This window comes from Xyrauchen texanus, chromosome 24 (assembly GCF_025860055.1).
Source record: "Xyrauchen texanus isolate HMW12.3.18 chromosome 24, RBS_HiC_50CHRs, whole genome shotgun sequence".
Lineage (NCBI taxonomy): Eukaryota > Metazoa > Chordata > Actinopteri > Cypriniformes > Catostomidae > Xyrauchen > Xyrauchen texanus.
In genome coordinates, this window is record NC_068299.1 from 22092518 (window position 1) to 22106890 (window position 14373).

At 38.3% G+C, this 14373-nt stretch overlaps 1 protein-coding gene across 17 annotated transcripts in view; it reads right to left on the minus strand.

Annotated features, from left to right (window-relative positions):
- LOC127617679 (calcium/calmodulin-dependent protein kinase type II subunit gamma) overlaps positions 1-14373 on the minus strand; it is a 94053-nt gene that overhangs the window by 25365 nt on the left and 54315 nt on the right. For all 17 annotated transcript variants that reach the window (XM_052089709.1, XM_052089707.1, XM_052089708.1 and 14 more), the window contains exons 4-10: positions 13632-13686; positions 13233-13298; positions 11032-11104; positions 8044-8146; positions 4426-4509; positions 4162-4256; positions 862-984 (exon numbers count right to left, since the gene is read on the minus strand). In XM_052089709.1, coding sequence (XP_051945669.1) covers positions 862-984; positions 4162-4256; positions 4426-4509; positions 8044-8146; positions 11032-11104; positions 13233-13298; positions 13632-13686 — 599 coding nt within the window. The remainder of the gene's footprint in view (positions 1-861; positions 985-4161; positions 4257-4425; positions 4510-8043; positions 8147-11031; positions 11105-13232; positions 13299-13631; positions 13687-14373) is intronic.

Sequence of the window (14373 nt, forward strand, 5' to 3'; positions counted from 1 at the left end):
TTCCAATTTTTTTATCTATCTGTATCTATTGGTTTAATAATTTGCAGCTGTACTGCAAAGTGAATAAATGTGTGCGGAAATTTCCCACGCTATGAACGTGGAACTTGCATGAATGATTAAAACTGTGCATTATACCCGCAATCCCCAACCGAATTTAGGCCCTGTATTTGTTGCTTCATGTTACTGTGACAGGCTGGGTAACGCAAAACAAACCAGACTTAAGAGATGCATTAAAATGTGCTTGGGGTTTAAGGCAGAGGTTCTCAAAACAAAATTGCAAGTCAGTTCTGATAGGGTCTCGGACAGCTGGGATACACAGTAACAATGCTAAATGCAAATAATCAAATGCAACTTGATCATGCATAGTATAGCAAAATAAAAATGGCTAAAACACCTTAAAAAGGGAGGAGAAAACGCTTGATGTCAAAGACTAGATAATCAAGCCTGATGCCAACATGACCAGGTTACTTGACATGCCCGATCCTCAAAAACCGTGAACAAAACAATGCAAGGTAAAAGAAAATATGACTAAGACTACATTAAAATGGGTTCATTTGCAACGAGGACAAATACGGTTTGTGCCACAACCACAATTTGCTTTGTGTGGTGAATTACTGCCTGCTGAGGACATAAAACTATCAAAATAAAAGAGACATTTAGGAACCAAAACAGTTAATGTCCTATTCAGTCTGTCAATTGTTGGGCCTATGCAGTTCATGGATATGTTAATAAATTGTAATGTTTGTTTAATGACATTTATGTTTATCTTTGCACAATAAACAATTTCAATACTGTGCTGGGTCATCACTTGATGTCCGCAATACTAATTGAGAACCGCTGGTTTAAGGCTGGGGGACTTACACAGACCCAAGGATGCTTCAGCGCCTGGTCAGCCGTGATCCTCTTTGCTGGGTTGATGGTCAACATTTGGTTGATGAGATTTTTGGCCTCTGGGGTGACAGTGTCCCACTCCGGAGAGGGAAACTAAGACATGAACAAGGGAGGATGAAAAAAGCTTGAGATTTTTGAATGACAAATGAATGGAGAAATGTACAAACACACAGATCAATGGTTTACATGGCCCCATATTGGATGTTAATAAGATCAGTGCAGAGTAGCTAAAGCGATGGATGGAAGAGAGTATTTCACCTGGATTGCTTTATGTGCTGATAACAAAACTGGCCATAATAATCACATCTTCCAAACTGCAGCACTCCATCAAATAGACAATGCCACAATGCAACATAAACACTCTAAACATGTTATACTCCCGTGCACTTAAAGAGAACCTAGTTGAACTGAATGGAATTTAGAAAGCACCAATGAAATCAAATTATATCAGCAATTCTCCGATCTTGCTGTGCTAGAATGTTTACAAACAACAATGAGCATCAGCTGATCACTACACTGATGTGCATTAGCATCTGCACCGGTGCTTTCAATAAACTAAAGTCTATATATATATGAATAATGTATAATAAGAAGTCAAAACTATAGATCGCTTCAATGTAATGTGCTTGCAATGTTAACAGCTTTGTTCATTATTAACAGGAGCGATGGTTTTATTGAATTGCTCGCTAATGGAGATGCTGTACAATGCCATTTGCATGTAAAATTAACAAGTTTAGAAAGGTTTCAGTAATAATCCAACAAAGTGCTCCCTCACTGCGCACACTCACACTAAATTCAACAGGTGCTCAAATGCACTGCTGACAGCTGCACATGAGAGAGAGGGAGAGACAGAGCGGATTTATTTGTGCATCTTCTGAAGCTACAGTTTGATACAAATACAAGTTTATAGAAATTGGTACTTTTATTCACCAAACTGGCATTCAACTGATCAGAATGTATAGTCAGGACATTAATAACTTGAAAAATTACTATTACAATTTGAATAAATTTTCAGAACTTCTTAAACTACTTCAAAGAGTTCTCATCAAAAAATCCTCCACGTTCAGCAATGATAGCTTTGCAGATTCTTGGCATTCTAGCAGTCAGTTTGTCCAAATATTCACCCCCCACGCTTCCTGTAGCACTTGCCATAGTCTTTTCGGGCACTTATCTCGCACCTTACAGTCTAGCTGATCCCACAAAAGCTCAATGGTGTTAAGATCCATAACACTCTTTTCCAATTATCTGTTGTCCATTGTCTGTGTTTCTTTGCCCACTCTAAACTTATCTTTTTGTTTTTCTGTTTCAAAAGTGGCTTTTTCTTTGCAATTCTTCCCATAAGGCCTGCACCCCTGAGTCTTCTCTTTACTGTTGTACATGAAACTGGTGTTGATCGGGTAGAATTCAATGAGGACATGTGAGGTGTCTATTTCTCAAACTAGAGACTCTGATGTACTTATCCTCTTGTTTAGTTGTACATCTGGCATTCAACATCCACATTACGCCTGTTTTGCGTTCTCTTCACTGGTTGCCCGTGCGTTACCGAGTGAATTTTAAAATTCTTCTTTTGGTGTTTAAATCATTAAACGGTCTGGCCCCTTCTTACCTCTCGGAATTACTAACTGAATATCGTCCAGTTCTGTCTCTCCGGTCTGCTAACCAGAGATTGTTGTGTGTTCCAAAGTCGAAGCTGAGGCGCAGGGGTGAACGGGCTTTTTCAGTAGCTGCGCCCAGACTGTGGAATGCACTACCCTTGTGTATTCGCTCTGCATCATCGTTGTTTGTTTTTAAATCTAAGCTAAAAACGCATCTTTTTGAACTGGCTTATATTCAATGAGAAAGTGTATTGTACGTTTTTTAAACTGTTTTTTATTACAGTTTTTATTTTTATTATTGTTTTATTGTATTGTATTGTCTTATGTCTACTATAGTATGTGCAGCACATTGGACAACCTCGGTTGGGATTAATGGTGCTATATAAATAAAATTGACATTGACATTGACATCTCTTTCTGTCCTTGTTAGAGCCAGTTGTCCTTTGTCTTTGAAGACTGTAGTGTACACCTTTGTATGAAATATTCAGTTTAATATATTGTATAGCCTTCATTCCTCAAAACAATGATTGACTGAGAAGTTTCCTGAGAAAGCTGTTTCTTTTTTTTTTTTACATTTTTAACCTGATATTGACCTTAAGAAATGCCAGTCGATTGCATACTGTGGCAACTCAAAAACAAACACACAGACAATGTCAAGCTTAATTTATCGAACCAAATAACTTTCAGCAGTGTTTGATATAATGGCAAGACATTTTAAATTTGCAATTTATCAAGATTACTCAAGGATACAGAGTTGGAGTGATGGCTGCTGGAAATGGGGCCTGTCTAGATTTGATAAAAAAAATTACTTTTTCAAATAGTGATGTTGCTGTTTTTTACATCAGTAATGTCCGGACTATATACTTTGTGATCAGTTGAATGCCACTTTGGTGAATTAAAAGGCCAATTTCCTTCCAAAACAGCAAAATATGTACATTATTCCAAACTTTTGGCAGTGTATATATACTGTATGATGACTTTTGTTTATATATATATATATATATATATATATATATATATACTCACACACACACACACACACACACACACACACATATACATATTTACCGATCAGCCAAAACATCAAAAAACACCTGCCTAATATTGTGTATGTCTGCCTCGTGCTGCCAAAATATCGGCAATCTGTCTCAGTCACTCTGTAAACAATCTCAGAGTGTTTATCTGAGCTACCATAGACTTTGTCGGTTTGAACCAGTTTGGCCATTCTCTGTTGACCTCTCTCACCAACAAGGCATTTCCGTTTTTTTACACCATTCAGGGTAAATTCTGACTGTTGTGTGTGAAAATCCCAGGAGATCAGCAGTTACAGAACTTAAACCAGCCCATCTGGTTTGTTCGGACTGGCATCATTCATTATTGAAGAAATCAGTTTTCTATCACAGCCAATTAATTATTACAAAGGTTTCAATCTGGGCTCGAAATTCTGGGTCGATAGGGTGGCACTAAAATCTCTGTATGGGAAAGGCAATGAGAACATCTTTGTCAAAACGTTGATGGGCACTAAAAGACAGGCTTAATAAAAGGGCATTCACTTGATGTTAATAATTGAGCTTTGCTTAATGGAGTTGCTTAACGGACATAACTGGTGGACAACACACAGTGTCTTGAAACTCTAAAGCATTGCTGAATGCCAAAGATGGTGTCTGATCCTCACGTCGTAAGCTCCAGCCTTAATCTGTTGATAGAGCTTGTGCTGGTCTTCATCCCAGAAAGGAGGGTAACCCACCAGGAGGATATACAGGATCACACCTGCCCAGAACAAATAAACTGGTTACTTCATCTCGCGCCACTGTCCCTCCCATGCAAAAAGACTGAATGTACATATAGTACAACAATTAAGCAAATAAACACATATACAGAAGTAATTTAGGTGTGAATATTGTGTTAATGTGTATGTCAATAGTGGTGAAAGTATTACCACATGCCCAGATGTCCACTGGCTTGCCATAAGGGTCCTTTCTCAGGACTTCAGGAGAGAGGTATCCAGGGGTGCCTGCAAAACCTGTGGAGCCATAATGGTGATTACATATACTGCTCTAAAATGAGTACATTGTAGTCAATCACAAAAATCATCAACAACATCTCATTATGATAACCATATTCTGTGCATTAGAAATACAGCATTTCTGTTTAGATGACACAAATACCGTAACATAAATATTATTTGTTTTGTGCTTCAGTCTATGAAGTTTGTCCCTACAATTATTAAATGCTGACACACAATCTCAATTAATTGTCAATGTGCTCTTGTCATATTATTTCACTACTATGTTGTTTAATCGTTAAATGCATGGGTATTCCATCAAACATACGTCTTTAGATGCTCTGAACATATATTTATCACAAATGCATACACAAAAGGCCCAGAGTGTAAATTTTCTAAGCATTTTCAAGATGGCTAGAAAATAATAGAAGAGAATATATATGTATTCTGAAATATTTTGATGTTTTATTTTTTAGATATCAAAGAGATGATTCAACAAACTAGGACAAATCTAGGACAGCGAATCTGCATGACGAGAAGACATGTGACCAATTTAAGACTGCAATGTCACACACTGACCTCTTGGCTCAATTCAAAGGATACATATTTCAAAGTTATGTACTGAAATCAGAAACTTTCCCATGTGACACCATATACCGGTCCGTTGCGTGGTCCGAAAATGTGTGATCACCCATTTAGGCTTTAAAAAGAGCATAGAAAATGTTGATGTTGGAACAGCTTAATCCAATTTGACCACTGGCTTTGCCATCTGTGACCTTTAGCCTGGTTCAAGCATGTATGCTCTTGACTTAAAAATGACAGTAAACATTGGGAGAAAACTACTCCATATTCCCAAAGAGCATTGTAGAAAAAATGGTCGCAGTTCTATTCTGACTGGTTCACTGACAGCAGAGAAAGAACAACGCCATGGTTCTCCCATTAAAGATTTTCGGCAGCAGCCCAAGTGATAGAGACTATTTAATGATAATATAATATTTAATGAAGAGATTATTTAATGATAATCTTGCATTCAGCTAAAGGCTTCTCATCTGCACTGCAATATTTCCACGGTGCAACTGAAGCATTCATGCGAGTGTAACGGTATGCCAACCAGCTCGCGCTAATGATCTGCTTAGCTCTCTGACATACACGCACAACTACCGGGATTCCCTCGATATTACAGTGTGCAGACCTCTAAACTGATGAGACCCATTTCAATTCCAGTGAGTTTTCTAGTTTAAAGCTTTACGGAGGAAGTCAAGTAGAACCTCTCAAACAGTAGGCAGCCCTGACATGCCAAACAGCACTGAGGAGGAAGAGAGCAACACTGTGATATGTACTAAAAAAAGAAAGAAAAAAAAAAAACTTACAAAAAACAAAAAATTACACATCACCTTTACAAGGTACATTGACCTAACCATGGTAATGAGGAGACTTTCCTCTTGTGCAATTCTGTTTGAATGATGTTTGAATTTAGGAAACAAATGGGATAATAATGGGCTCATGGCATATAAATAAATTTGGTGAGCGAATACTTCCTATAGATTTTGTTGTTGACATAAACAACAAACATAATGTACCTTGATGCATGCCCTTATACTTGAAACCCATGAACAAAACAACGCAAGATAAAAGGAAATGCGACTCAGGATACAGTGGGTACGGAAAGTATTCAGACCCCCTTAAATTTTTCACTCTTTGTTATATTGCAGCCATTTGCTAAAATCATTTAAGTTCATTTTTTTTCCTCATTATTGTACACACAGCACCCCATATTGACAGAAAAACACAGAATTGTTGACATTTTTGCACATTTATTAAAAAAGAAAAACTGAAATATCACATGGCCCTAAGTATTCAGACCCTTTTTTCAGTATTTAGTAGAAGCACCCTTTTGATCTAATACAGCCATGAGTCTTTTTGGGAAAGATGCAACAAGTTTTTCACATCTGGATTTGGGTATCCTCTGCCATTCCTCCTTGCAGATCCTCTCCAGTTCTGTCAGGTTGGATGGTAAACGTTGGTGGACAGCCATTTTCAGGTCTCTCCAGAGATGCTCAATTGGGTTTAAGTTAGGGCTCTGACTGGGCCATTCAAGAACAGTCACGGAGTTGTTGTGAAGCCACTCCTTCATTATTTTAGCAGTGTGCTTAGGGTCATTGTCTTGTTGGAAGGTGAACCTTCGGCCCAGTCTGAGGTCCAGAGCACTCTGGAGAAGGTTTTCGTCCAGGATATCCCTGTACTTGGCCGCATTCATCTTTCCCTCGATTGCAACCAGTCGTCCTGTCCCTGCAGCTGAAAAACACACCCACAGCATGATGCTGCCACCACCATGCTTCACTGTTGAGACTGTATTGGACAGGTGATGAGCAGTGCCTGGTTTTCTCCACACATACCGCTTAGAATTAAGGCCAAAAAGTTCTATCTTGGTCTCATCAGACCAGAGAATCTTATTTATCACCATTTTGGAGTCCTTCAGGTGTTTTTTAGCAAACTCCACGCGGGCTTTCATGTGTCTTGCACTGAGGAGAGGCTTCCGTCGGGCCACTTTGCCATAAAGCCCGACTGGTGGATGGCTGCAGTGATGGTTGACTTACTACAACTTTCTCCCGACTGCATCTCTGGAGCTCAGCCACAGTGATCTTTGGGTTCTTCTTTACCTCTCTCACCAAGGCTCTTCTCCCCCGACAGCTCAGTTTGGCCGGACGGCCAGCTCTAGGAAGGGTTCTGGTCGTCCCAAACATCTTCCATTTAAGGATTATGGAGGCCACTGTGCTCTTATGAACCTTAAGGGCAGCAGAAATTTGTTTGTAACCTTGGCCAGATCTGTGCCTTGCCACAATTCTGTCTCTGAGCTCTTCAGGTAGTTCCTTTGACCTCATGATTCTCATTTGCTCTGACATGCACTGTGAGCTGTAAGGTCTTATATAGACAGGTGTGTGGCTTTCCTAATCAAGTCCAATCAGTATAATCAAACACAGCCGGACTCAATTTAAGGTGTAGAACCATCTCAAGGATATCAGAAGAAATGGACAGCACCTGAGTTAAATATATGAGTGTCACAGCAAAGGGTCTGAATACTTAGGACCATGTGATATTTCAGTTTTTCTTTTTTAATAAATGTGCGAAAATGTCAACAATTCTGTGTTTTTCTGTCAATATGGGGTGCTGTGTGTACAATAATGAGGGAAAAAAATGAACTTAAATGATTTTAGCAAATGGCTGCAATATAACAAAGAGTGAAAAATGTAAGGGGGTCTGAATACTTTCCGTACCCACTGTACATTAAATACAGGTTACGTATTTACTTTGGTGGGTCACCACTTAATTTCCTATGTAAAATATGGGTCCCAAAGCAAAATCAGTTGAGAACCACTTTTCTAGTCCCAATAGAGATGTAGATGCCATGAGAGCAAACAGGAGAACAAGGGAAAATAAACTTTATGCTAGTGGGAGAGGCAGCTGATCAACAAATATCAATGCCATCTAAACAGATCAAAATCTTTTCAAGAGATGAGCCAATCAGGTTAAAGAAGAGTAGAGGGATCTTACCGAACCAGGATTGCTGGTCTCCCTGCACCTCGATGGCAAGACCAAAGTCAGCTAACTTCACTGCAGCCCCCTTCATCTTACTGGCTAACAGCAGGTTCTCTGGCTGCAGGAGGACAAATGACAGTGAAAGGGTATGAGACGAAAAACAAAATTATATTCTGCAGACAGTGTTATTAAATTAATTGCATAACTCTCCTCCAAAAGTCACATTATTTGAGGTATCGTTCATGTCTATAGCATAAACGGTGTAGTTTGAAAAAAACTCAAGTATAATAAATAGTAATTGTGATGTTTTCCAATGTTCGGAAAACAGATCGTCCCGCCCCTATTGAGCCAATGTTACTATTTCAGGTCATTAGAGTTTTTAAACATTCAGAATATGTCAGCCTACAAATGGCTTACTTTTAGCTATCTCTGCATATTAAGCTAGAATAGAAGGAAGTATTTAACATAATAAAATTCACAGCCATTCACTCCCAATTGACTGCTCATTTATTGTGTATAAAGATGACGATTTAATCAACTGTGATCTACATGAAAGGACATAAACATATCCAGCATGTACTATAAGCACAGTCTTTCATCAACGCTCTGTAAGACCATTAAAATGATCCAAGCTAGAACTGCAGTGTATATCAAGTGAGTGAGAGAGACAGAGAAATAGTGTGCATGCACTCAAGTGTAAGAGAGATAGAGAGACATGTGACAGGGAGAGATTACATGTGGTGTCTATATGTCACTGTGTGTGTGTGTGTGTATAAAGTAGACGGATAACTGTGACAACACGACCATTGCTCTATGCAGCATAATTCATGACGAGACCGAGAGTGCTTGTTATCTCATGCTACGAGAGCAAGGGTGAGCTGCTCGCAGGCACAACCCAGACCCCGCAACCTTTAGAGAAGGACTCATCTCTTTCTACTCTTTTAAACACATATTATCTAAGTCTCAGTGTTCCTTTTTTTTCCTTGTCTGTCAGGCTACTGCTCGCTTCTCTGTGTGGCATTTTCACTTTACTGAAATCTTGGACGATATAATGAAGGTTCACAATATAAACACAATTATTTTGCAACCAAAATATAAAATAAAGCAACATTGATTATATTGAAGGATTTCAAGGTGCATAAAATTTTTGTTTATGTTTTCCTGGCCAATAAAGCAGTTGACTTACACTGAAACCCAGTGGAGTGGATGTAACAATGCACTTTAAACTTTATAGTCAATGCTAATTATGTAGTCTAACTGTATTATTCACAGTCAGCCACAATTAATTTATTCCATGAGCACAAGTGTCCAATAACAGGGGTGGGGTGGTTGGGCTTACAGAAACAAAGTGAGTAATATTAGGCGGTCTTGTGATCTCAATATGTCGACCCCTTTATGAGGCACCCAAGCTCCATTAGTCTTTATTAGGCTACTAATTTGACTAGATTTGTAAAACGTATTTGAAGACTTATTTTTTTAAGTATGCCCTTAAAGGGGTCATGTCATGAGGAATCAAATTTCCTTGATATTTTAACAAATAAGAGATCTTTCTACTATAAAAACATACTGTGAATTTCAGAACTCAAAACTTAATCCCAATGAAATAAAAGCATATATTGAAGCCAAACTGCCAAAACGCCTCATTCTCTACTTCCGTAATATTGTGATGTCACAAAGGGTACTCATTAATTCATGACCACCTCTACAGCAACAACATCAACACCTACTTTACATCATTGCCCCATTGGCCTCACCCACTTTGGTTCAGTTCGTACTCACAGAGAGAGAGTGTGTGAGAGAGAGAGAGCAGGACAAACAGGCTTAGTGTGGCCTAACTATTCCTGAACACCGCCCATCTGCGCTATTTCTAATTGTTGGTGTATGTAAACACACTAGATTGAGGGCCAGAGACAGGGTGGAAAATGATAATTTAATGCAAAAAATATCTTAACTAACATAGCGGACCTCAGGGAAGATAATAAAACTATATAAAAAAAAAGAGAGAATTTTATGACCCTTTTAGTTTCCTAAAGACAGTGTCATTTGAATAATTTCACAATCTAAAATTTTGTCAAAAGTGTAATAAATATTGAGATATAATTTTCTTCTAGTTATACAGCCCAGCCCTATTTCACTGTCATAAGATTATTTCTTGTTATCAGTGTTCATCTGTTGTTTTTCCTAATGGGCTGATGAATTAAAGGTGGCATAATATATCCCAGCCACACAAGCTTACTGCCACGCTGTCCGCCTGCAGCCTCGGTGATGCCACCAGCACAACTGTCTCAATCTTTACATTAAAAGATTTGAAGTAGAATGGTAAGAGCTGATTTGGAGGTTGTGGAGCAGTGGGGGATATGACACTCTCTCAGAAGTGTGAGAGGACTATAAGAAAAGTAAGGATCACCCTGTCCCTTATTTCATTAGGCAAAAAAACATTTTTTTTAGATAATGTTAACCCTAACCATGTTTTTAATGTGTTTCACTATATTAGACAATTTGGCCCTCACAAGTATTGCCAAACCTGCACAAACACACACATACACACACATACACACACACACACACACACACACAATCTCACCTCCTACACAGAATCTACTACATCTACTCATAGGTAGATGAAAAAACAAAACAAGAGTGAACTGCTGTGGTCTTTGAAAACAAAGAAGCACTGTTCGATTTTAATTCAGGTTGAATGATTTTTAGAACAAATCTCTCCATCGTATTTTAAATGTTCCTTTTGGTAGGTTTCTGCATTGTTCTTGTATGAGCCTTCGGGATTGGTCATCTCTTGATGTCTTACAAGAATAACAAATCAAATAGGTTGGAAAACAGCCATTTAAGCTCCCTGGTGAGAATTTATCAGCCACACAGGGTTTAATGATGCAAGCACGTGTCTTGAGTAAGTGCAGATGACGACACAGAGTTGCCAAGTGGATGAGGGTTCAGATGACGCAAGCTCTTTTACTGGCACGCAGCCACAGTGATGGCGTGACTCACCTTGAGATCCCTGTGGACGATGTCATGCTGGTGGATGTGGCTGACGCTTTCAAGGATCTGACTGATGCAATGACTGAGAGAGAAAGAGAGAGAGAGAGAGAGGTTAGGAAATTTTAAAAAGTTTTATAATAATAGTTTTATTTCTTGTTTCTTTCGAGGAATCTCCAAATAATTAATCCTAATTATATTTATACCATTTATGTAAACCATTTATATTATACCATATTATGCAGTTTTGTAATGTAATATTTGCTTTGTTCGATTAGACTTTGATTTGCTGGTCCTTGAAGCTGCCAGAGAAGATCTCCAGGATGGGAAAACAGATATTTACCATCCCACCCAAAGGCCAAAACAAATTTCCTGCTGCTGAATGCATATATATATATATATATATATATATATATATATATATATATATATATATATATATATATATATATATATATATATATATATATATCATTCCACACAATTCAAGTTGGCCAGATCCCAGTAATATACTTCACAGATGGATATTTGCTGCTCTGAGTTTTTCCACCGACAGCGAATGGATAGAAATAGCAAGCACCGGTGGAGCTGACTGGAATGTTTATAAATGCAGCGAGTGGAGCTGCTCATTACAGAGCTCCGAAACCTGCACAAAAGGTCGTAACCTAAGGACAAAAGGTGGGTCGAGGGGGTGACATCTCTTCAGAGGCTCCATTTCTGTTTGGCAAAACATAGAATACAAAATTCCATAAAAAAAAAAAAGAGATGGTGGTCCAGTGAAATAAGAGCCCATTTGCTATTCCCTAAAGCGCTCTTAATGAAGGATGGCGAAGAAGGCATTTCTTGTGTCCAAATTTGGCAAAATTTGTGGCCTGCATTCCATTCTATCCCATTAGTGGGGAACTTTCCAGTAAAAACTCTCTCTCTCTATGTTCTCTCTTAATGCAAACTCTCTCTCGTGCTCCAAAATATAGTCATACCATTTGCATTGTAAGTGATTACAGTGCCTTTCAAAAGTATTTGAGTGACATTAATTTTGTTGTTCTGGCTTAATGCTGAATACAAAATGGAACTAGACTGAAGTGCAAATGGTCAGCTTAATTTCAGGGAATGTCTATCCACTGTAGATGTAGATAACACCTATCAGGCAGGGTACAATCCCTGTTACGGCACTGAGAGCACATACATAGTTTCACATAATTCAAAATAAAGATATAATGTTTAATAATTAGTTAGATATCCCTGGCAGTTAATTACTGTCTCACTGACCAAAAACCAATGCACAACACCAGACTCTTTACTGAACCCTAACAAAGAAAGTGCAGTGACTGTACAATGGTAAAGTGATGGTATCAAATGATTTTGCCATGGTACTTTGTTAAAGTATATACTACAATACTAATTGACTAACAGGTTAATGTGCCTTGGTACTGCATTTACATGATATGCCAAGGTATATCAAAAGAATAACATGCTTTAACTATGGTACCTGTGAACAGAGGAATTCATTACAGGGCATTTTTGCCCCAAAACCCCCATCATTTCTGATCCTGTGACGAAGTGGCAAAAAGTCTAAAGTGATCATCTTATCCTATTAATGTATCATATAATCTTAATAATGAATCGCACTTGCATGCGTCTTACAAATGTACGCACACTTTCGCTGGCAGATTTTGACTGTGTTCTATCTGTCAGACAGACCTTGACATATTAAACTTTAATACACATGGCAGAATGGCTGAGTAGAGAGATTGAAACTAGTCAGGATGTGTTACTGCTGCTGGCCCAAGCAGAAACTAGCTGTCCTACATCTCATGCCGTGGGCCATTGACCAGCAACACAGCCTTAAATGAATGTTGTTCGTAATTACTGGATAAGGATTTTTTGCAAGAATTTTCTAGAGATTGCAATGTAAGTTCTGGCCGATTAAACATTTAAATGCTAAGCATAATTAGAAAAACCTATTTTGAATAGACAGATTTCAATAACTTCTTAAGGCCCTATTCATTTCCATTACTTTTCTAGGCCTGGAAAGCACAATTTCCAGGTTTTCCATGAGTGTGGAAAAACCGATAAGTATATGGTTTATGCTCTTCAGAGAAAATCAAACACCTGCAATGTCTGTGAATGAATCTAATGTAACTGAAAAAAGATTGCCTAGTGAATTTCTAACAAGTACAGACATGATCAGAGCTTAGGTAAATTGAACTTACCTTGCATCTGCTTCACTGTAATATTCTCTTGCGACAATGTCTTCAAACAGCTCTCCGCCAGTCACACTACAGGGAAGAAATACAGGCTTTACCAACAGCTCAAGGCTAAAGATCTCACAGCGCTTACACACAACTATAAACTATAAAAGAGCTAGAGGCCAGTAGACGACAGCTATCAGTCTTAATGACTCAAGAGCCTTGAGAGACAAGAGGATTGGTCCTACTGAATAACTAATCGTCATACTTCAATTACATTTTCCTGTAATTAACACACTGGAGTTAATTACTGCCAACCTGTGCTGAAAGGAAAGAGAAAGGTGTGAGTACACTCGCCCTGTCTAGCTTCAATCCTGTTTGACAACAACAGAGACGATCGGAGTGAATGACTCAGATACTTACAGGTCAAAAACCAGGTAATGAAAGCTTTCTTCTGAGATACTGTCATGGAGACGCACTATTAAGATAAAACAGAAAGAATGAGAGAGATGAGACAGAGTAAAATAGGTATATTCCAATAGCAATTTTCCACCCTTGAAGGGAGCTGTGGAAGGGGACACTGGTTGTAGTGCCATTAAAATACTTGATTTGAATTAAAATTAAATAAATTAGGAAGTAAACCATTATAGTAAAAAGGACTTAATATTGCTCTGTTTCTCACCCAATGCAATTGTATCACTTTAGAAGACATTAATTTAACCACTGGAGTCATTTGGATTACTTTTACAATGACAGTCTGTGATTTTTGGACCTTTAAAGTTCTGAACACCTTCCACTTGCATTGTATGGACCTTTAGAGCCAAGATATTTTTCTAAAAATCTTTGTTTGTGTTCTGATCAAGAAAGTTATACACATCTGGGATGGCATGAGGGTGAGTTAATGATGAGAGAAGTTTCATTTTTGGGTGAACTAACCCTTTAAAAGTCTTATAGATTCGCCCTATTCATTTTAATATGCATCTAAACCAGTTACCAGTTAGTGTTCCTGCAGTAAAACATTTTAGTTTGGATGATAGTTTGTATTATAAAAACCTTGTAATCAATGTTGATGCATGGCACACGGTCCCTTTACCAGATCAGTGTTGTTAATAATGTAAAGGCTGTCTAGCAGTTTCAGAGGTTCGACTTCCTCTATATAGCACTA